This window comes from Bradysia coprophila (assembly GCF_014529535.1).
Source record: "Bradysia coprophila strain Holo2 chromosome X unlocalized genomic scaffold, BU_Bcop_v1 contig_173, whole genome shotgun sequence".
NCBI lineage: Eukaryota > Metazoa > Arthropoda > Insecta > Diptera > Sciaridae > Bradysia > Bradysia coprophila.
Genome location: NW_023503302.1, coordinates 790,338 through 812,482, shown reverse-complemented (window position 1 = coordinate 812,482; position 22,145 = coordinate 790,338). Strand labels below are relative to the sequence as shown.

Genomic DNA, 22,145 nt, shown 5'->3' with positions numbered 1-22,145 from the left:
CAGTAGACGCAGTAGACAGATTGATAGAAATTTTAATCAACTATATAGACATAGGAAGGTTACGCCGATTACTTGATAGAAAGGACTAACATAAAGAGACATATATTTATCAGACATAAGTCTGAATACACAGTCATCCGTTTTCCTTATGTTTTGTCTCCGTGTACATGACAGTTGGCATTTCATACAATAGAACATATTGTTTGAAATAACAACTGTCACGTATGTACACGGAGGCAAAATGGAATGAAAACGGTTGACTCTGGTTTTGTCTCCGTGTACATGACAGTTGGCATTTCATACAATAGAACATATTGTTTGAAATAACAACTGTCACGTATGTACACGGAGGCAAAATGGAATGAAAACGGTTGACTCTGGGGCAACTTTAAACCATAAACTATTTTGAAAAATTTTAAAGTGTTTTTGTCATTGGGAATTTTTCGTTATTTTACTGGGAATGATCAAATTTTGCGTTTCAGCCGCACTTTGACAAAAGCTGCGAAGGCTTGACGAAAAAAACATACAGCCATTTAATAGAACCGACCGGACATTTCTTTCTTTTCACAAACGTGTTGGCGAACAGTCACATCAAGCAGTGAAATGGTGAGATTTCCCATAATTTATAAGCTTGAATTGGAAATATTTCGCTGAAAACTTTAAATTTGTGTTACTGGCAGTGGTGTATTGAAATAATTTTATGGATTTTACTACAAATCGAACAGAAAATGGAAATTAAAATTTTTGAGCCACGTGCCATGCATTTTCATGTTCCAATTACACACATCGAGTGTATTGCGTAAATCGATAAAAATCCATTAAAAGAAGTTAATAATTACTGCCAGTTGATTGCATTCCCAAATGGAATTAATTTTAAAGTTTTAGAAAGTGCTCAATCAAACAAAAAAATAGAGAAATTATTTCGATGAACTCGTAATATAACCTCAAATTTGCTTTCCAGTCTCATCGTAAATTTTCAGCGCCCCGTCATGGATCCATGGCCTTCTACCCGAAGAAGCGCTCGCAAAGACATCGTGGTAAGGTTAAGGCCTTCCCAAAAGACGATCCCAAGAAGCCTGTTCATTTGACATGTTTTGTTGCATACAAGGCCGGTATGACCCACATTGTGCGTGAGGCTGATCGTCCTGGTTCAAGTGAGTATTGTAGTACCACGTGCTACTTATTTTTCTCGGTACAATTTGTTATACAATGATGATACTCCTACTGATTCGTTTATGGTTTTGTCTGAAAAAACGGTGACGATTAAATGCTACTAGGGCGGACTGATTTTAATGCAAAAAACAAAATTTAGTTTGAGTTCCGAGAACATGTGGTGAACCGAGTCGGTAATGAATGTTTTCCTCTCTCTTCTACCATAGAAATAAACAAGAAGGAAGTCGTTGAAGCTGTAACCGTTTTGGAAACACCACCAATGATTGTCGTTGGTGCTGTTGGTTACATCGAAACACCATTCGGTAGCCGTCCATTGGTAAACGTTTGGGCGCAACATTTGTCGGAAGAATGCCGTCGCCGTTTCTACAAGAACTGGTAAGAATCACAATCGCAATGACAACCGAATAATTTAACGAAAATACATAGCCGTTGATATTGCATTGTTTTCCGAAAATTTGTCATTAAATTCGCAATTTCCCAAAAGCTCTTCGATCTCGTTGAGAGAGCTATACAAATGCTATGTGAGCCCCTTGATAAGTTTCTTTACTGAAAACTACACAAGTGCGGTTAGCATGGTTTGATTGAAAGTCTCCGCTCGTAGAAGAGGCTCTCTTTCTCTTCTGTATGTTTTAGCAACACTTTCAATCGATTCTCAGGTACAAGAGCAAGAAGAAGGCATTCACCAAGGCCAACAAGAAATGGTCCGACAAATTCGGCAAGAAGAGCATCGATAACGACTTCAAGAAAATGGTTCGTTACTGCAAAACCATCCGCGTTATTGCCCATTCCCAGGTAATGTTTCGATTTCTTATTGTAAATTCATTTCGTACGGTGCGACAGACAGGCTGTCGATTGAATTCGTTCGATTGATAAGTCTTACAATGGTCCGATTCTGACGATCAGTGCGGAGTTTTTGCCATTTATGTCGTAGAAAAAGTTGCCCGAATTTCGATTTGTGGCGATCGGTCGATATATTCCATAAACTTTGTCCAGCCTTTCTGGCAGTGAGCACAAAGCTAAACCATATTGATCACATTTTCATCAATCAGAGAAAAAAAGCATTTTCTCGTGTTTTATGAACCTAACCTATGCACCTTCGCTAACAATTTTTCCATTCGTTCCGCTACAGATCCGTTTGATCAAGCAACGCCAGAAGAAGGCTCACATTTTGGAAATCCAATTGAACGGTGGCACCATTGAAGATAAAGTCAAGTGGGTGAAGGAACACTTGGAGAAGCCAATTCCGGTGAACCAAGTTTTCGGCCAAGATGAAATGATCGATTTGGTTGGTGTTACCAAGGGTAAAGGTTTCAAGGGTGTCACTAGCCGTTGGCACACAAAGAAATTGCCACGTAAGACGCACAAGGGTCTACGTAAAGTTGCTTGTATTGGAGCATGGCATCCGAGTCGTGTATCGTTCACCGTAGCTCGTGCTGGTCAAAAGGGTTACCATCATCGTACCGAAATTAACAAGAAAATCTATCGCATTGGTGCTGGTATCCATACCAAGGATGGAAAGGTTAGTTTAGTCGTTTCGTTTTGACGATTTTTTTTCCCGTAACTTTTGATGATGAGACAATCATTGAGCCTTTTTTTATGTTTGATACCAACATGATAATCTAAATGATAGGACTGACCGATTATCAGTCACTCGAAACTGTATTTTTGTCTAAGTTCCAATGATTCTAATGTGATTTCCTCTTCTTTCAACAGATCGTTAAGAACAACGCATCCACCGAATACGATTTGACCGACAAATCCATCACACCAATGGGCGGTTTCCCCCATTACGGTGAAGTCAACAACGATTTCGTCATGTTGAAGGGATGTTGTATCGGTTCAAAGAAACGTGTGCTCACACTCCGCAAATCATTGTTGGTGCACACCAAACGATCGGCACTCGAACAGATCAACCTTAAGTTCATCGATACGTCATCGAAGATGGGTCATGGTCGGTTCCAAACCGCTGCCGACAAATTGGCATTCATGGGACCACTCAAGAAGGATCGTGTCAAGGAAGAACAAGCGCAAGCCGCTGCTGCCGCAGTCAAAACAGCTTAAATTGTTTGTATGTCGTGGAATACTTTCTTTTGAAAAGTATTTGGGGACGTGATGTGATTTATATCCATGTAATGTACAAATAAAGAAGACCGTTTTGAGGATAAAGAAAATGTTTTGTTGTTCATCATTGCACTTACTACATCGCATGACACACTAATGTCCCGTTCAACAGAGTGACAACTTTATTTTCACTCATCAATCTAGGGAACTTTTTGAGTTTATCCACATCTATTGGGATGTCCGATATCTTTTTTACCGTGGTATACGGTAGACATTTGAGCTTTGCAACAACATTCACAATGTCCAGCTGAAAATCGGTAAATTGTTATGATGAACCCAGACTGATAGTGTTAAGTCAGAATGGGTGCGATTCTCTTTTAATGAAAAAATTGAGAGTTGAATTTACAGTCGCTAGTGTTTAAGAATTGTAGATCGAGAGCCTTGATGTGTATAAGACCAACGTTTAATACCCAACAGGCTTAGTGTAAATATCTGCTCTTACAATGTAGACAATCCAAAGAATGCACGACAGCAGTTGCAATAAAAATTTCATTTTTAAATTTAAATTTCCTTGTGAAATACTCCTGTTGAGAATTTTCCTACGACCAGCAAAGTACGGCGTTGCTATACGTGACTTTTTCTACAAGCATCAAGGTACAACTATGTCGCCTCAGTACTTTGTTGATCATTTGTTGGTAATGCTTCAATCAGCCAAACTTTTAACTATTTGTATTGAATTTTTGGTAACGGTTTCGTATCGATCAGTCGCAGTTTTTTTATTACATCGAAGTACATATTGAGTTGCAATGTTATCCTGATTATTTGTTAGGTAACAAACGATGTAAATGATAACACCGAACATTACAAGGGACAGAGATGAGGTCGAGATCATAGTTGTAATGACTATGGAAAAACGGACACCAACCAACGAAATAGTTTGCTTTTCTAAGAGAAAAACAAAACTGAAAATTATAAATCATGCTTCGCCTCACACACACTATTAGTGGTACGAAAAAACGTAGGTAGTGAAACGACATTATATCGCGATTCTACGAGCTTCAAGGTGTAGGTGAGATCGGTGAATCATTTTGTGAAAGAGAAATATTCATTTCTTATACACAGTGCCCCCGGTAATAGGAAAAATTTTGTTTTACTCATTTTTGTCCATAAATGGTATACCGAAGCCGCTTTTGGTGATTAGTTAGATAAGATTATTGTTGTGCTTTGTAACTGCTAGTTTCGTTTCATTTTTCACATACGATGGATAGACAAAGTTTTTTGACAATTGACCATCTACCCACAGAGGTATACAAAAAATGTTGACGAAAAAAATGTGTTTGCACTCAAAAGAATGATTTTTCTGTTTAAAAAGGTTCTCGACAAAATATTCTCGTACCTGACATTTTACGATGTGAAAGCAGTAAAAGGTGTCTGCCGCCGATGGCTGGACATAACGCTACATTCGTCCTACACCAGACACAACAAAATAAATATTCGAAATTTCAAATTTCTGCCACGGGATATGGGAGAAAGGCCGGATGATAGTGTCGCTGGCTTATCGTTCATATACCAAACAGTGAAGCTCAATTACAAAGAATATGCACACAGCGAATACGATGAATTTGAACGGAGTGTTAAGCTGTTCATGAAATTCAATGGGGAGAATGTGAAGAATTTAACGCTCATCGATTTCCATGCTACGAAAGAGCCGCGACTGTACAAACTATGCAGCGAAATTATCGATGCAACTCCAAATTTAGAGAGTCTCTGCTTGAACAATACCCAATTTGATCGTCGATTGTTTCTGAACGAAACTAACGAGACGAATCGCGGTGCTCGGAACCTTAAACAGTTGTCATTAGTACCGTGGAGTTTGCGTTTAGTCGAATATGATCAATTGGAGGACTTAGAAAAGAACTGCCCCAAATTGCTGGGCTTGACTTGGCTTAACGCCCACACATTTTTAGACGATAAGGCTCTAGCATTTTTCAGATCTATCTCTCGTCGCTTGAAAACATTGAAAATTCATAATGTGCTTGCGGAGGACCTGATGCTGGAGAAAAACTTCCCAGTTTTAAGCGAATTTCGATTGATATCGCTGGACATAAAGTTCGACACGAGCGTTGTGCCGGAATATATGTTCGCAAAATTCGTAGAATTCATAAACAATCAAAAGGACACATTGACAGACCTAACATTGTACTGTTCGGATGTCATGATGCAGTATCTGAATAGAGTTTACAGTACTCTCACCAAACTAGAACCTGAAAATCGTTTACGATGGAGTCGATGTGGTTGATTTGGCAAGTGTGTTATCGCAACCGAGACAATTGAAGGTATGAGACATTTATTTCAGTTAGTGGGAGATTCTTTGGATTCCAATCCCTTAAAGTGGACAGACAGTTGCAAGAATGTTACCGGCTGTGTTCGTTAGAACAAAATTTCAACTTTAAATAGTCGTCGATACTTCCGACTGATATACCATTCCCTTCAGTATATACCTACACATCCATGACCGAAAATATTGTAGGCTTCCGAGACTATATTGAATTGATATTTTCTGACTTTGTCAGTGATTCAAACTCTTGAGGAAAAATATTGGAGCTAAAATTATCATTCAGTTCTATAAATGCCTTATTAAATACACGAGCCAATGAAATTTGATATGTTCAAGGTCTAGTGTAGTAGTAGTTACTAAAGTTCCTATGTGACTAGCTTCCACTTCCGATAGTTCCGACATTATTGCTTTACAACAGCAACATTTCCTATTGATAATTCTTTTCCAGGTGCTACAGATGACCAGCGACTTTACGAATGTGGTGCAGCCAACGCAGAACAATTTGAAATTCTTGAATTGCAACGTATGTGCTTATCCTCAATTCCTGACTGTAATCAACCATTTTACGAACTTAGTGGCCCTACGTGTTATTCTGATCACATTGCCCACACTGAATGCGCTGTCCACATTTTACAGCTCATTATCCAGGCTAAAATACATCTACTTGGAAATATTGAGTTCAGATAAAGATAAAGAAAGGTTCCAGGCTCATAGGAGTACTGAAGATTCGAATCAAAATGAGATGGACACCGCGTTGCAGTACAATATATCGCATTTGAAGCGGCTAGAGTATCTAGGCATAGTGACGAAAGAAAAAACCTACGTGCCAGGATGTGAATTCGAACAAATCGCAAAGTTAAAATGTTTACAAAAACTCATATGCAAAGTACGAGTCAAGCCATCCGACGCACTGTTCAATGAATTCTTCGAAAATGCGAAATCCATAAACTACTTGGACGTGCGACAGTCCGATGGAATCGATGATGATGCTGTCGAAAGGATATATCAAAATTTAAATCATTTGACTTACATAGGACTGTCGAACTGTTCGAATATAAGAGACCGTGATGCAGCACTCGAAATGATGAGGATCATTAACAATCGCGTCAAATACAACAACGACTTTCCGTCGGAAAATTTCGATGACGTGTTTATTGACAAATATACTTCCATGTAAAGGATGCTAGTATAGCGTCGGGCAACAAGTGACGATAACATTATTACCTCTTTATGACAAAATACAGTTAGAATATTGAATGAGATATAAATGTTTGATTACAAGTCTTCCTGTAATATTTGATGAAGTGTTCAACCCCTTTCAAGAACGTTAGAAAAATGTAAAACCATTTTTTTAAAACTTTTTTTTTATTTCTGGAAGATTAGTGTTCACATGAACGCTTAAGCTTCAACATGACGGATACCACCACCAGGTTTATGGTTTTGCGACAAAAAGTCAGCGAATTCTTGGTATGGTGTTTTACCAAGTGGCATTTCTTTCCACAAATCCGGTGTCAAGTAAGCGTAAGTCTTCGCGATGGCAGCATAAGTAGCCTTGGCGAAGTTACCCAATGTACCGGTGGAGCCACGAGCAGATGTGTAGCAATCGTCAATACCGGCCATCATCAGCAGTTTCTTCGGTACTGGAGCTGAAACGATGCCAGTACCACGAGGAGCTGGAATCAATCGTACCAATACTGAACCGCACTTTCCAGTTACCTGTAACATGAAACGAAATGAAATTAGAAATTAGTTTGAAATTTGTGTCACCAACGGTTTCTAGGCAAACGAAAGAAGTTCAGACACCTTTAGACCGTCATTAGGGACTTCCGGAGGAAACCGCAAAAGGAAAACAAAATTGTTCATCACAACAAGACAACTGAGAGACCAAAATTTTAATTTTTCTGATAATTACCTTGCATGGCACTGTATGGGGTTTGCCAATCTTGTTGCCCCAGTAGCCTCGTCGAACTGGTACAACTGAGAGTTTCGCCAAAATGATGGCTCCTCGGATAGCAGTTGCAACTTCCTTGCTACACTTGACTCCCAAACCGATGTGACCATTGCTGTCGCCAATAGCTACGAAAGCCTTGAAACGTGTTCGTTGACCGGCACGCGTTTGTTTCTGGACAGGCATGATTTTTAGTACTTCGTCCTTGAGCACGGTTCCAAGGAAGAAATCGATGATTTCGAACTCCTTGATTGGCAGAGAGTACAAGTAGATCTCTTCCAAAGTTTTGATATGTCCCTCACGCACGAGACGACCCAGTTTGGTTACTGGAACCCATTCCTTTTGATCTTCCTTTCCACGGCCTCTTCCACGACCACGACCACGGCCGCGACCTCTACCGCCACCACGTCCACGAGAACCAAATCCACCTCTTCCGCCACGGGCTGGAGCTGCGTCCGCCATTATTCTACGTTTTGAGAAATAGGAAAAAAAATTTACTTCGGCTCACAAGCAAGGGGACAGAGGGACAGCAAAATTTTGAGGTTATGTGTAAATCAGACGCCTTTGCCCATCATTAGGCATTGCCTTCTGGTGGAAACCGCAAAAGGAAATTAAATTTTTACATCATTTAATACACACAATCTCCGTTATATAATCGAAATCGATAGAAAATAAATTTGGAGAAAAAAATCAATGACACACTGCCATGTGGTTTTCACAGAACTGGCCAAATTTTTTGCCAATTTTCTACATTTTAGATAATTTTTCTAGAAATATTCGACACGATTTCGATACTTCAGTTAGTTCTGTTGCAAATTTGACAGAAATTTAACAGGAAAATTAAAATTATTTTGTAAAAATTGAAGAAAGAAAACTCACTCGGATATTTCTTGTTGCGTTGACGAAAACTTAGAAATGAATGAACGAGTAAGTGACAACTCGACATCCACGTTCCTTAATCTGTCACGTTCATCCCATTCATCTGGTTCATTCGTTTTAATGGTTCATTCATCTTTAGCATGAACGTCATCCAAACGGGAGGGAATTTTAAAATATCTTTCTCGAATAATGTTTTAAATAGAGATTTTCGTATGTAGGTTTTTGTCTTGATATCATGAAGGACATGAGAAAGAATAGAGTGTTATGATGAAAGAGAAGAAGATATTTTGACAAGTACCCCAGGGCAAGTTAAAATAAACTGGTCTTATGTCCTCTCGCTCTCAACGTACCACGTTGAAAGAAAAGCAATTACTTTGACAAGTACCCCAAGGCAAGTTATAATAAGTAGTCTTCGGTTTTCTCGCTCTGATCATAACAGTCTATAAATCTGGTCAAGGTATGTGGAGAGTTTTAAAGTCTCTGATAGGTAACAAAAGTGTCACCAAGACTAAGCGTATCGTTTTCGATGACAAGGAAGTTGAAGTGTCAATTGAAAATGAACAATGTATCGCAGACTCTTTCAATAAGTTCTTCATAGACAGTGTTGCTGCCATCAGTGAAAGCATACCTACGGGCGGTGCATTTGATACTGAAGGGGTAAAGAGATGCAGTGAAGTGTTTAAAAATTCAGTGAAAGAACACTTGAGCAGCTGTTCGAAACAGTTAAGGGTCTGAAGAACAAGAAAGACTTCGATGGTGTAAATGTGCCATTTGTGATCGATGCGTGGGATTACATTGGAAAACCACTTCTTGGTATCGTAAATGATTCAATGAGTCAGGGAATATTTTCGGACTGGAAGCAGTCGATGGTGTAACCGTAGAGAAAATAGTGGGCGCAGTGAAATGTGAAGACTTTCGACCAAATATGCTGTCGACGTTTGAAAAAATAATCCAGTCAGTAGTTAAGGAACAATTGCTCAAACACATAGGTGATATAGAAGTGTTGATAAGTGAACAGTCGGGATGCCGGGAGCTACATTCGTGTGAGACAGCATTAAACTGTGTGATTGCGGACTGGAAGTGTGAGATAGACAGTAGAAAATCTGTACTGGTCGTTTTTAATGACTTCAAGAGAGCGTTCGAAACGATAGACCCGTCAGCTTTGCTGAAAAAGTTAGAATGCTATGGAATAAGAGGTGCAGAACTGGCTTGGTTTTCGGACTATCTATCGAATCGTTATAAAACGACGAAATTTGGTAGGAACAGATCGTCTCCATTACCCAGATAGGTCTGCCACAAGGATCTGTGCTATCAGCGATATTGTTTTCCCTCTTTATAAATCACATTAAATCAGTGTTCAGTGAGTGCAAGATTAACCTGTTTGCCGATGATACCGCGATTTATATTGTTGGTGAAGACATGAACAAGATGGTCCAGACGATGAACAGTGAATTGGTTGGTTTTGATTCTTGGTTAAACATGAACAAACTAATGCGAAAAAGACCAAGTATATGATATTGGGTCATAAAAAGGTTGACAGTGTAAACGAACTAAAAATTAGTCAGGCAGCGATCGAGCGAGTGAGTGAAATTAAATATTTGGGATGTACAATAGACGAGAAGCTGACCTTCAAGGCAAACTGTGATTACATTTGCAAAAAAATGGCTAAAAAGTGAATTTTTCGGTCGAATTTCAAAGTACCTGAACAAGCCAACGAAGCTGTTGGTGTACAACACAATAATCAAGCCACATGTGACATACTGCTCAACGATTCTCTTCCTGCCTGACAAAACGCACACTGATCGCATCCAAAAGTTGCAAAACAAATGCATGCGGATCATTCTGATGAAGAGGAGGAGAACGAGCGTCAAATAGATGTTGGACAAATTGAACTTTATGTCAGTACAACAACGAATTGCTATGGACGTGCTGACATTTATACACAAGGTAAAAAAGGGTTTGCTTCCGCGATATTTGGCCAATTGTTTCCAATCGAATAAAGGACAGTCCTATGTGCTGCGTAATCATGGCAATCTACGGCTTCCATTGTTTCGAAAGAGCTCAACGCAAAAGAGCCTAATGTTCGATGGAGTCAAGATGTATAATGAAGTACCATTGAGTGTTAAGAATGAAGATGATTTGAAATTGTATAAGAATTTTTGTAGAAAATGAAGTATTCTTATGAATAGTGTATAAGTCTAGAATGTGAATTTTGAGTAGTTATTTTAACTAGTGAACCGAATTTAACTTAACTTAACTTGTGGCGTTTTGTTAAGACTAAATTCGCTAAGATCGAACAATACGCCTTAACGTCTCATTTCGTCAAAGGATAAATTCATTATGATTATAGAAATATCAAAAATAACATCTAATCAAATCAAACTAAATTCGTAATTGATTCCGTCTAAATTCAAGAAGCCCAAAATTTAGAACCCGCCTCCTGTAGAAGAAAAGACCCGCCTCTTTTCAATTTAAGTTCATAATGTTAACGTGTCTAATTTAAGTAAAATAGGCGTGTCTTTAAAACGGGCAGTCTATTTTAATAAAATAAAATATTTCTTACCGATTCTGGACTGTCCAACTTTTTTCGCGAGTCTTATTTCTGGACTGTCCAACTTTTTCTTCGACTCTTATTTCTGGACAGTCCAATTTTCTACTTACGAATCAATTCTGGACTGTCCAACTTTTTTCGCGAGTCTTATTTCTGGACTGTCCAACTTTTTCTTCGACTCTTATTTCTGGACAGTCCAATTTTCTACTTACGAATCAATTCTGGACTGTCCAACTTTTTTTGCGAGTCTTATTTCTGGACTGTCCAACTTTTTCTTCGACTCTTATTTCTGGACAGTCCAATTTTCTACTTACGAATCAATTCTGGATTGTCCAAATTTTTTCGCGAGTCTTATTTCTGGACTGTCCAAATTTTTCTTCGACTCTTATTTCTGGACGGTCCAATTTTCAACTTACGAATCCATTCTGGACTGTCCAACTTTTTTGCGAGTCTTATTTCTGGACTGTCCAACTTTTTTCGCGAGTCTTATTTCTGGACTGTCCAACTTTTTCTTCGACTCTTATTTCTGGACAGTCCAATTTTCTACTTACGAATCAATTCTGGACTGTCCAACTTTTTTTGCGAGTCTTATTTCTGGACTGTCCAACTTTTTCTTCGACTCTTATTTCTGGACAGTCCAATTTTCTACTTACGAATCAATTCTGGACTGTCCAACTTTTTTTGCGAGTCTTATTTCTGGACTGTCCAACTTTTTCTTCGACTCTTATTTCTGGACAGTCCAATTTTCTACTTACGAATCAATTCTGGACTGTCCAACTTTTTTCGCGAGTCTTATTTCTGGACTGTCCAACTTTTTCTTCGACTCTTATTTCTGGACAGTCCAATTTTCTACTTACGAATCCATTCTGGACTGTCCAACTTTTTTGCGAGTCTTATTTCTGGACTGTCCAACTTTTTTCGCGAGTCTTATTTCTGGACTGTCCAACTTTTTCTTCGACTCTTATTTCTGGACAGTCCAATTTTCTTTTTACGAATCAATTCTGGACTGTCCAAATTTTTTCGCGAGTCTTATTTCTGGACTGTCCAACTTTTTCTTCGACTCTTATTTCTGGACAGTCCAATTTTCTACTTACGAATCAATTCTGGACTGTCCAAATTTTTTCGCGAGTCTTATTTCTGGACTGTCCAACTTTTTCTTCGACTCTTATTTCTGGACAGTCCAATTTTCTACTTACGAATCAATTCTGGACTGTCCAACTTTTTTCGCGAGTCTTATTTCTGGACTGTCCAACTTTTTCTTCGACTCTTATTTCTGGACAGTCCAATTTTCTTTTTACGAATCAATTCTGGACTGTCCAAATTTTTTCGCGAGTCTTATTTCTGGACTGTCCAACTTTTTCTTCGACTCTTATTTCTGGACAGTCCAATTTTCTACTTACGAATCAATTCTGGACTGTCCAACTTTTTTCGCGAGTCTTATTTCTGGACTGTCCAAATTTTTCATCGACTCTTATTTCTGGACGGTCCAATTTTCTACTTACGAATCAATTCTGGACTGTCCAACTTTTTTCGCGAGTCTTATTTCTGGACTGTCCAACTTTTTTCGCGAGTCTTATTTCTGGACTGTCCAACTTTTTCTTCGACTCTTATTTCTGGACAGTCCAATTTTCTACTTACGAATCAATTCTGGACTGTCCAACTTTTTTCGCGAGTCTTATTTCTGGACTGTCCAAATTTTTCATCGACTCTTATTTCTGGACGGTCCAATTTTCTACTTACGAATCAATTCTGGACTGTCCAACTTTTTTCGCGAGTCTTATTTCTGGACTGTCCAACTTTTTTCGCGAGTCTTATTTCTGGACTGTCCAACTTTTTCTTCGACTCTTATTTCTGGACAGTCCAATTTTCTTCTTACGAATCAATTCTGGACTGTCCAACCAATACCAATTTTAATTGTACATAAAAAGCGTTTTAACACGCCGAGCGATCCGGCCCATTGCCCCGTAGCGAAGCGGAGGGCCGCAATGCGAGCCGGGCGCCGGAACGGTGTCGGTAACTTAGGAGTTAATTTTTTTTCTCTCACATCGTCTAATAATTAGTCTGTGTGAAGGCGTTAGCTCGTTCCTAGGGAATTCATCCTTTTACGAAATTTAACGTAAAGGCGTTTTGTTCCAAACCTAGGGAATTCAACCTTTTATTGATTCGTAAGTATAAAATTGGACTGTCCAGAAATAAGACTCGCAAAAAAAGTTGGACAGTCCAGAATGGATTCGTAAGTAGAAAATTGGACTGTCCAGAAATAAGACTCGCGAAAAAATATGGACAGTCCAGAATTGATTTGTAAGAATAAAATTGGACTGTCCAGAAATAAGAGTCGAGAAAAAGTTGGACAGCCCAGAAATAAGACTCGCGAAAAAAGTTGGACAGTCCAGAATTGATTCGTAAGTGGAAAATTGTACTGTCCAGAAATAAGAGTCGAAGAAAAAGTTGGACAGTCCAGAAATAAGACTCGCGAAAAAAGTTGGACAGTCCAGAATTGATTCGTAAGTAGAAAATTGGACTGTCCAGAAATAAGAGTCGAAGAAAAAGTTGGACAGTCCAGAAATAAGACTCGCGAAAAAAGTTGGACAGTCCAGAATCGGTAAGAAATATTTTATTTTATTAAAATGGACTGCCTGTTTTAAAGACACGGCTATTTCACTTAAATTAGACACACCTTTAACGTTAACATTATGAACTTAAATTGAAAAGAGGCTGGTCCTTTCTTCTACTGGAGGCGGGTTCTAAATTTTGGACTTGGACTAAGTTCGGAGATATTTACCTTACAGTTAACATTTACACAATGGTTCGAGCAGCGTGCTGCGTATGTCGGATTGAAATTGTAATTAATAATAATAGTCAAAATTTATAATTTCCGCAAATTAGTTACATTAGTAGTGGTGCGAAAAGAGATTAAAGATGCGCCAAGATATATGAGGCTCGTCATGCAGCAAACAGCGGAGGAATTCACAGAGTGATTGTAGTTTCAATAAAGAATATTATTCTGACGATTTGGTTCAACCCAAAGATTATTTTCATTCGGGTCAAATATTTTCTGTCGTATTTTAATTATTCATTTTGTCGTAATTTCCATTCTTCTCATTGCGCCTAGGCATGGGAGATAATGATAATGATTATCGATAATTATCGACTTTTTTTATCGAAAATTATCAAAAAAATATCGATAATTATTGATATTTTGATAATTATCATGATATCGATAATTCGATATATGAATATTTCGGTCCGAAAATCCGATATTTATCGATATATTCCGATATATCGGTATATTATCATGAATTTTCAGATAAATATCAAAATATCGATATTTTGATAATTATAGAATTTATTATTTATTATTAAATTATCGATAACGATATGATTAATCAATTATCGATAATTTTGAACGTCTCCCATCCCTAATTGCACCACATACACAAACAAATTATTGAGAAATAAATTCAAATAAATTGCGAAATAACGCTTATTGAGAATTGAAGAACGATCAAGAACTTGTCGCAAAATTAAGATTTGGAATTGGCAAGTGGTACGTATATGGTTCGTAAAATGAAAACTTTCAGTTTTTGTGATAAAATTTGTCAATACCATAGAGTTACACTCGAGAGATGGCATGGTAGCGATGGCGTTTTGGCACTGTCATTTTTACACATGCATGGGTGCCCAAGTAATTTTTGGGTGCCGATTAGCATCAGCGCCACCATGCTACCTTTCGAGTGTAACTATATGGGCTATATGGTCAATACAAAGCAAAACAAAATAATAAATTAAAAGATTTTCCATTTTTTCCATAGAATCCATTTGAAATGGCCTTTCTTTACTCAATGTACATTCTGACTATCATCGTGATTGTTTCGGATGATGTTAGAAGAAAAAATCTTCAAACTGGCTACTGTCTAGGCAGCAACCGGCGTCAATCCGCCTACACAAAAGATTGTAACGATGGTAATTTTCAGTTGTGGGATGTATACACTGATGGAACATTCATCAATGTTGCGACCGGTTACTGTCTCGATTCGAATCAGGCAGGTGAAGTGTGCACAAAAGTATGCAATGGTGGACCGTTTCAAAAGTGGAACCTCGGTAACCGACGAAGTCTCGATATTTCAACACTAGTTAGGAAAATCGTGTTATATATCGAGCGTCTGAAAGTTTGCTTGCTCTACCGTAAAGTGGACTTTACAGTAGAAAGATAAATAAATATAGAAATTCAGTTCGATTTTAACATGGAACACCAGCCCAACACAGAGTTGTTTCACCTGGTAAACGGAACTCAAAGGGGGAACTATGCGAGCAAATACGTATGGACAGGTACTATTTGCTATTTGTGACCAATAGAATTAAATAGTACGCACCAACAGATGCCAATGGAAGTATGTGGGACAGAGTTTGCTCGTGTAGTTTCCCCTCGAGATAAACACCAGTCACCAAGAACAGGTTAACTTCTAGATGTTGTTTTGCTTGTTTTGGATCCAATGAAACGCTTGTTCGGATAAATTTGTTTATTCCAAATTTATCCGAACAAGCGTTTCATTGGATCCAAAACAAGCAAAACAACATCTAGAAGTTGAACTCTTGTGATACCAGCAACACAAAGTCATAAAATTGAACAGGTTAAGTGGAAATTAATCATAAAAAGAGAATGTTTTTTGTACTAAGAATGAAAATTATGGAAAAAATCAACAAATTTTCAAATTCAAATAAAAAAAACGAACTCGACAAATTCAATGATCAATAATGTGAAGACATTCATTGAGCATGAACTCAACATAATGTTCATTATTCATTTTTAAGCCGGTCCAAAGCGCATGCAAAGTGCATATATTCGTTCATTCGTTTTTTCGTTTTTGTCAATTCAAGAACACTAAAAATGTAAGTCCGCATTTCCTAACAAATTGCTTTTATTTAATTCGGTAAATTCATTTGCATTTATAAGTAGCAGTTATAGAATCGGTTATCGTCACATTATTAATCGATTCGAAACCGATTTCCATTCAAAATAACAAAATGTATAGTTAGTTTACCTCGTCGTATGTTGACGAATCTTACTTGAATTGCAACAGTTTCATGTCATTAAAATATAGCTTTCGATGATATGTTTGTTATGTGTGTTAAATGATGTAAAAATTTAATTTCCTTTTGCGGTTTCCACCAGAAGGCAATAATGCCTAATGATGGGCAAAGGCGTCTGATTTACACATAACCTCAAAATTTCGCTGTCCCTCTGTCCTCTTGTGAGCCTAACTAAGATTATTTTCCTATTTCTCAAAACGTAGAATAATGGCGGACGCAGCTCCAGCCCGTGGCGGAAGAGGTGGATTTGGTTCTCGTGGACGTGGTGGCAGTAGAGGTCGCGGCCGTGGTCGTGGTCGTGGAAGAGGCCGTGGAAAGGAAGATCAAAAGGAATGGGTTCCAGTAACCAAACTGGGTCGTCTCGTGCGTGAGGGACATATCAAAACTTTGGAAGAGATCTACTTGTACTCTCTGCCAATCAAGGAGTTCGAAATCATCGATTTCTTCCTTGGAACCGTGCTCAAGGACGAAGTACTAAAAATCATGCCTGTCCAGAAACAAACGCGTGCCGGTCAACGTACACGTTTCAAGGCTTTCGTAGCTATTGGCGACAGCAATGGTCACATCGGTTTGGGAGTCAAGTGTAGCAAGGAAGTTGCAACTGCTATCCGCGGAGCCATTATTTTGGCGAAACTCTCAGTTGTACCAGTTCGACGAGGCTACTGGGGTAACAAGATTGGCAAACCCCATACAGTGCCATGCAAGGTAATTATCAGAAAAATTAAAATTTTGGTCTCTCAGTCGTCTTGTCGTGATGAACCATTTTGTTTTCCTTTTGCGGTTTCCTCCGGAAGTTCCTAATGACGGTCTAAAGGTGTCTGAACTTCTTTCATTTGCCTAGAAACCGTTGGTGACACAAATTTCAAACAAATTTCTAATTTCATTTCGTTTCATGTTACAGGTAACTGGAAAGTGCGGTTCAGTATTGGTACGATTGATTCCAGCTCCTCGTGGTACTGGCATCGTTTCAGCTCCAGTACCGAAAAAACTGCTCATGATGGCTGGTATTGACGATTGCTACACATCTGCTCGTGGCTCCACCGGTACATTGGGTAACTTCGCCAAGGCTACTTATGCTGCCATCGCGAAGACCTACGCTTACTTGACACCGGATTTGTGGAAAGAAATGCCACTTGGTAAAACACCATACCAGCAATATGCAGATTTCTTGGCCCAAAATCACAAGCCAGGCGGTGGCATTCGTCATGTTGAAGCCTAAGCTGAAACAATCCATGTGATATATTCTAATTATCGCAAATAAAAATGAAAGTTGAAGATAATTTGGACTTTTTCTTTGGTCAGTCAAGTAGGCAGCCGGTGAAATTACTGCGTCTGTTAGAAAGTCATTTACTTCCTACATTCTAATACATGACATCTCTCCAGCTAAAGCTTATTGCTCGAAGCGTGATCTGTCGTTAACAGGTCAAAATTGAGATAGTTATTGTGTGAAATGAACGAGATCGAGGTATACCTGATTAGTGGACGAAAACTAATGCCGGGAAAGAAACGCAAAAATTAAAGGGAAAAACCGTGAAATGAAAATTGGTCTGTGAGTGCGAAGTAGCCGAAGTTTTTCCGAAGTCCAAAGTTTTTACTTCCTCTTCTGATGTTACGATTCTTGTATTGGACAGGCTTTTGTTGATAGATGACTTCAGCATTGCCACGAAAAATGCATTAAGGTTCACAGTTATTGGAACACAATTTAAATTGAACTTAAATAATGTACCAGGTTTCTTTTAGAACGCAAACTCACTTCTATGCAGTCGCAAGATTTACTATGCATGGTCTCCAATTTCAAGGAAGTACACTAAACTGCACATTCATCTGAAAAAGCATTACATGACTCTAAACGTTGGAATAAGTTAGTTTGCCCCGAGTAAAAATTTAGTTCTCAGTGAGACTGTAAAATGAGCATGATCAACGGTCTCATTTCAGTCTCCTTACGTATTCAGTCTCATTTCATTCTCACTTTTTCTTTTCTTTGATGATTGTTGAACAAATAGTGAACGAGACCGGCCGAGTGGTCTCTTTTTCAATATTTTACGAGACTTTTGAGACCGACCGAGTGGTCTTTCTTGGAATATTTTTCGTTGGACTTTACGAGACTGGCCGAGTGGTCTCGTTTTGAATATTTTACGAGAATGTAAGAGACCGACCGAGTAGTCTTTCTTGGATTATTTTTCGTTGGACTTTACGAGACTGGCCGAGTGGTCTCGTTTTGAATATTTTACGAGAAAGTAAGAGACCGACCGAGTGGTCTTTCTTGGATTATTTTTTGTTGGATTTTACGAGACTGGCCGAGTGGTCTCGTTTTGAATATTTTACGAGAAAGTAAGAGACCGACCGAGTAGTCTTTCTTGGATTATTTTTCGTTGGACTTTACGAGACTGGCCGAGTGGTCTCGTTTTGAATATTTTACGAGAATGTAAGAGACCGACCGAGTAGTCTTTCTTGGATTATTTTTTGTTGGATTTTACGAGACTGGCCGAGTGGTCTCTTTTTGAATATTTTAGGAGAATGTTAGAGACCGACCGAGTGGTCTTTCTTGGAATATTTTTCGTTGGACTTTACGAGACTGGCCGAGTGGTCTCGTTTTGAATATTTTACGAGAATGTAAGAGACCGACCGAGTAGTCTTTCTTGGATTATTTTTTGTTGGATTTTACGAGACTGGCCGAGTGGTCTCTTTTTGAATATTTTAGGAGAATGTTAGAGACTGACCGAGTGGTCTTTCTTGGAATATTTTTCGTTGGACTTTACGAGACTGCCCGAGTGGTCTCGTTTTGAATACTTTACGAGAATGTCAGAGACCGACCGAGTGGTCTTTCTTGGAATATTTTTCGTTGGACTTTACGAGACTGACCGAGTGGTCTCGTTTTGAATATTTTAGGAGAATGTAAGAGATCGACCGAGTGGTCTTTCTTGGATTATTTTTCGTTGGACTTTACGAGACTGGCCGAGTGGTCTCGTTTTGAATATTTTACGAGAATGTAAGAGACCGACCGAGTAGTCTTTCTTGGATTATTTTTTGTTGGATTTTACGAGACTGGCCGAGTGGTCTCTTTTTGAATATTTTAGGAGAATGTTAGAGACTGACCGAGTGGTCTTTCTTGGAATATTTTTCGTTGGACTTTACGAGACTGCCCGAGTGGTCTCGTTTTGAATACTTTACGAGAATGTCAGAGACCGACCGAGTGGTCTTTCTTGGAATATTTTTCGTTGGACTTTACGAGACTGACCGAGTGGTCTCGTTTTGAATATTTTAGGAGAATGTAAGAGATCGACCGAGTGGTCTTTCTTGGATTATTTTTCGTTGGACTTTACGAGACTGGCCGAGTGGTCTCGTTTTGAATATTTTACGAGAATGTAAGAGACCGACCGAGTAGTCTTTCTTGGATTATTTTTTGTTGGATTTTACGAGACTGGCCGAGTGGTCTCTTTTTGAATATTTTAGGAGAATGTTAGAGACCGACCGAGTGGTCTTTCTTGGATTATTTTTCGTTGGACTTTACGAGACTGGCCGAGTGGTCCGTTTTGAATATTTTACGAGAATGTAAGAGACCGACCGAGTAGTCTTTCTTGGATTATTTTTTGTTGGATTTTACGAGACTGTCCGAGTGGTCTCGTTGTAAGAAAATATTTTTTTAGATGATGAGACCAACTGAGAGGTCTCATTTCAGAAAAATGTTTTTTTGGACTTTAGATACCGTCCGAGAAGTCTCAATGCAAGAAAATATATTTTGTAAATCATGAGACCAACTGAGAGGTCTCATTTCAGAAAAATGTTTTTTTTTTACTTTAGATACCGTCCGATAAGTCTCAATGCAAGAAAATATATTTTGTAAATCATGAGACCAACTGAGAGGTCTCATTTCAGAAAAATGTTTTTTTTTTACTTTAGATACCGTCCGATAAGTCTCAATGCAAGAAAATATATTTTGTAAATCATGAGACCAACTGAGAGGTCTCATTTCAGAAAAATGTTTTTTTTTTACTTTAGATACCGTCCGATAAGTCTCAATGCAAGAAAATATATTTTGTAAATCATGAGACCAACTGAGAGGTCTCATTCCAGAAGAGGCTAAGAGGGTGTTTTTTCTCGTCTTTTTTCTATTTATTTTTTAAATGAAAAACATGTCGTCTTACATTGCAAAGTAATTGTAACGAAAGTTTATGTCTTAAAAACATTTTTCTGAAATGAGACCTCTCAGTTGGTCTCATCATCTAAAAAAATATTTTCTTGCAATGAGACTTCTCTCATGGTATCTAAAGTCCAAAAAAAACATTTTTCTGGAATGAGACCTCTCAGTTGGTCTCATCATTTAAAAATATATTTTCTTGCATTGAGACTTCTCGTACGGTATCTAAAGTCCAAAAAAACATTTTTCTGAAATGAGACCTCTCAGTTGGTCTCATCATCTAAAAAAATCTCAGTTGGTCTCATCATCTAAAAAAATATTTTCTTGCAATGAGACTTCTCTCACGGTATCTAAAGTCCAAAAAAACATTTTTCTGAAATGAGACCTCTCAGTTGGTCTCATCATCTAAAAAAATATTTTCTTACAACGAGACCACTCGGCCAGTCTCGTAAAGTCCAACGAAAAATAATCCAAGAAAGACCACTCGGTCGGTCTCTTACATTCTCGTAAAATATTCAAAACGAGACCACTCGGTCAGTCTCGTAAAGTCCAACGAAAAATAATCCAAGAAAGACCACTCAGTCGGTCTCTTACATTCTCGTAAAATATTCAAAACGAGACCACTCGGTCAGTCTCGTAAAGTCCAACGAAAAATAATCCAAGAAAGACCACTCAGTCGGTCTCTTACATTCTCGTAAAATATTCAAAACGAGACCACTCGGCCAGTCTCGTAAAATCCAACGAAAAATAATCCAAGAAAGACCACTCGTTCGGTCTCAAAGTTTTTGTAACAACGGTTCGAAATAAGACCTACACGTAGATATATCCAATTTAGCAACACGCGTAAGGTGGCTGGCAGTCGAATCCCAAAGTTAAGCATCATTCGTCGCGGTTAGTACTTGGAGTGGTGACCGGAAAAACATCACGAAATAAAAAAAAAGGTAAAAAAAATCAAATAATACTCAAACTTCTATCATTTCAGCGAATTATAAGAAAAAATGAAAAACTGTGCCATCTGTGAATGCAGGAACAAACTAACAGCTTAAAGACAATGAAATATCTCACACTTGGAAAACAGAAATGAGAGTTCTCAGATGGTCATTAGAAGATGTCAAAAAGAAAGTGAGAGTTCTCAGATGGCCTCAAAAGGATCTCGAAAAAGAAACTCAAAAGAGACTTCTCAAGGAGTCTCAAAAATATTTTGATAATCTAAAAGAGAGACCCCTCAGTCGGTCTCATAAATATTTTTGAAAAGAGACCACTCAGTCGGTCTCGCAAATTATTTAAAAAAGAGACCACTCGGTCAGTCTCGTAAAATACAGAAGAGAGACCACTCGGTCGGTCTCGCAAAATACAGAAGAAGAGACCACTCAGTCGGTCTCGCAAACTATTTAAAAAAGAGACCACTCGGTCAGTCTCGCAAATACAGAAGAAGAGACCACTCAGTCGGTCTCGTAAAATACAAATGAAGAGACCACTCGGTCAGTCTCGTAAAATACAGAAGAAGAGACCACTCGGTCGGTCTCGTAAAATACAGAAGAAGAGACCACTCGGTCGGTCTCGTAAAATACAGGAGTAGAGACCACTCGGTCAGTCTCGTAAAATACAGAAGAAAAGACCACTCGGTCGGTCTCGTAAAATACAGGAGAAGAGACCACTCGGTCAGTCTCGTAAAATACAGAAGAAGAGACCACTCAGTCAGTCTCATACAGTCTATTAAAACATTTAAAACGAGACTTCTCATCGGTTTCGCAATCATCATCATCATCAATTCATCAGCATATGAGAAGAAACCAGTCTCAAAGGTTCGAAAAGAGACGTCTCACCTCCATACAAAAAAAACGGTCTCAAAAAGGGGCTCACATTCACTTTTTTTTTACCCGGGGCGACTTAAAGACTTCTTTAGTAATTTTACTGTGAGTTACGAATATTTGCAGTGATTTAGAGAAAAAATTCCTCATTTTCT

At 38.4% G+C, this 22,145-nt stretch overlaps 4 protein-coding genes and 1 non-coding gene across 6 annotated transcripts; 4 read left to right on the top strand and 1 right to left on the bottom strand.

Moving 5' to 3' along the window:
- The first annotated feature begins 474 nt into the window (after nt 1–474).
- Nucleotides 475–3,344, top strand: LOC119068039 (60S ribosomal protein L3). Of its 2 annotated transcripts, none has more exons than XR_005086084.1 (6): nt 475–606; nt 962–1,154; nt 1,380–1,548; nt 1,658–1,965; nt 2,303–2,692; nt 2,887–3,344. XR_005086084.1 is itself a non-coding variant. In XM_037171404.1 (6 exons), exons 1-6 carry the CDS (start codon nt 604–606, stop codon nt 3,232–3,234), a joined length of 1,239 nt encoding a protein of 412 aa, XP_037027299.1. In that variant the 5' UTR covers nt 476–603; the 3' UTR covers nt 3,235–3,344. The 2 variants fall into 2 exon arrangements, 1 of the variants encoding a protein (XP_037027299.1); XM_037171404.1 differs by having other exon boundaries at nt 476–606; nt 1,830–1,965.
- On the top strand, nt 1,210–1,291 carry LOC119068387. The gene has a single exon (XR_005086152.1). It is a non-coding gene; the product is annotated as a small nucleolar RNA U43 (small nucleolar RNA).
- Nucleotides 3,345–4,261: 917 nt separating the features above from the next.
- LOC119068037 lies at nt 4,262–6,243 on the top strand. The gene is made up of 3 exons (XM_037171402.1): nt 4,262–4,539; nt 4,607–5,570; nt 6,021–6,243. The coding sequence occupies exons 1-2, from the start codon at nt 4,495–4,497 to the stop codon at nt 5,531–5,533; spliced, it is 972 nt and encodes a 323-aa protein (XP_037027297.1). The 5' UTR covers nt 4,262–4,494; the 3' UTR covers nt 5,534–5,570; nt 6,021–6,243.
- Nucleotides 6,244–6,931: 688 nt separating this feature from the next.
- Nucleotides 6,932–8,498, bottom strand: LOC119068038 (40S ribosomal protein S2-like). Its single transcript, XM_037171403.1, has 3 exons — nt 8,400–8,498; nt 7,485–7,986; nt 6,932–7,288 (listed from the first exon to the last, which is right to left on the bottom strand). Exons 2-3 carry the CDS (start codon nt 7,980–7,982, stop codon nt 6,971–6,973), a joined length of 816 nt encoding a protein of 271 aa, XP_037027298.1. The 5' UTR covers nt 7,983–7,986; nt 8,400–8,498; the 3' UTR covers nt 6,932–6,970.
- Nucleotides 8,499–15,704: 7,206 nt separating this feature from the next.
- Nucleotides 15,705–17,321, top strand: LOC119068036 (40S ribosomal protein S2). Its single transcript, XM_037171401.1, has 3 exons — nt 15,705–15,840; nt 16,245–16,746; nt 16,943–17,321. The coding sequence occupies exons 2-3, from the start codon at nt 16,249–16,251 to the stop codon at nt 17,258–17,260; spliced, it is 816 nt and encodes a 271-aa protein (XP_037027296.1). The 5' UTR covers nt 15,705–15,840; nt 16,245–16,248; the 3' UTR covers nt 17,261–17,321.
- Nucleotides 17,322–22,145: the final 4,824 nt, after the last annotated feature.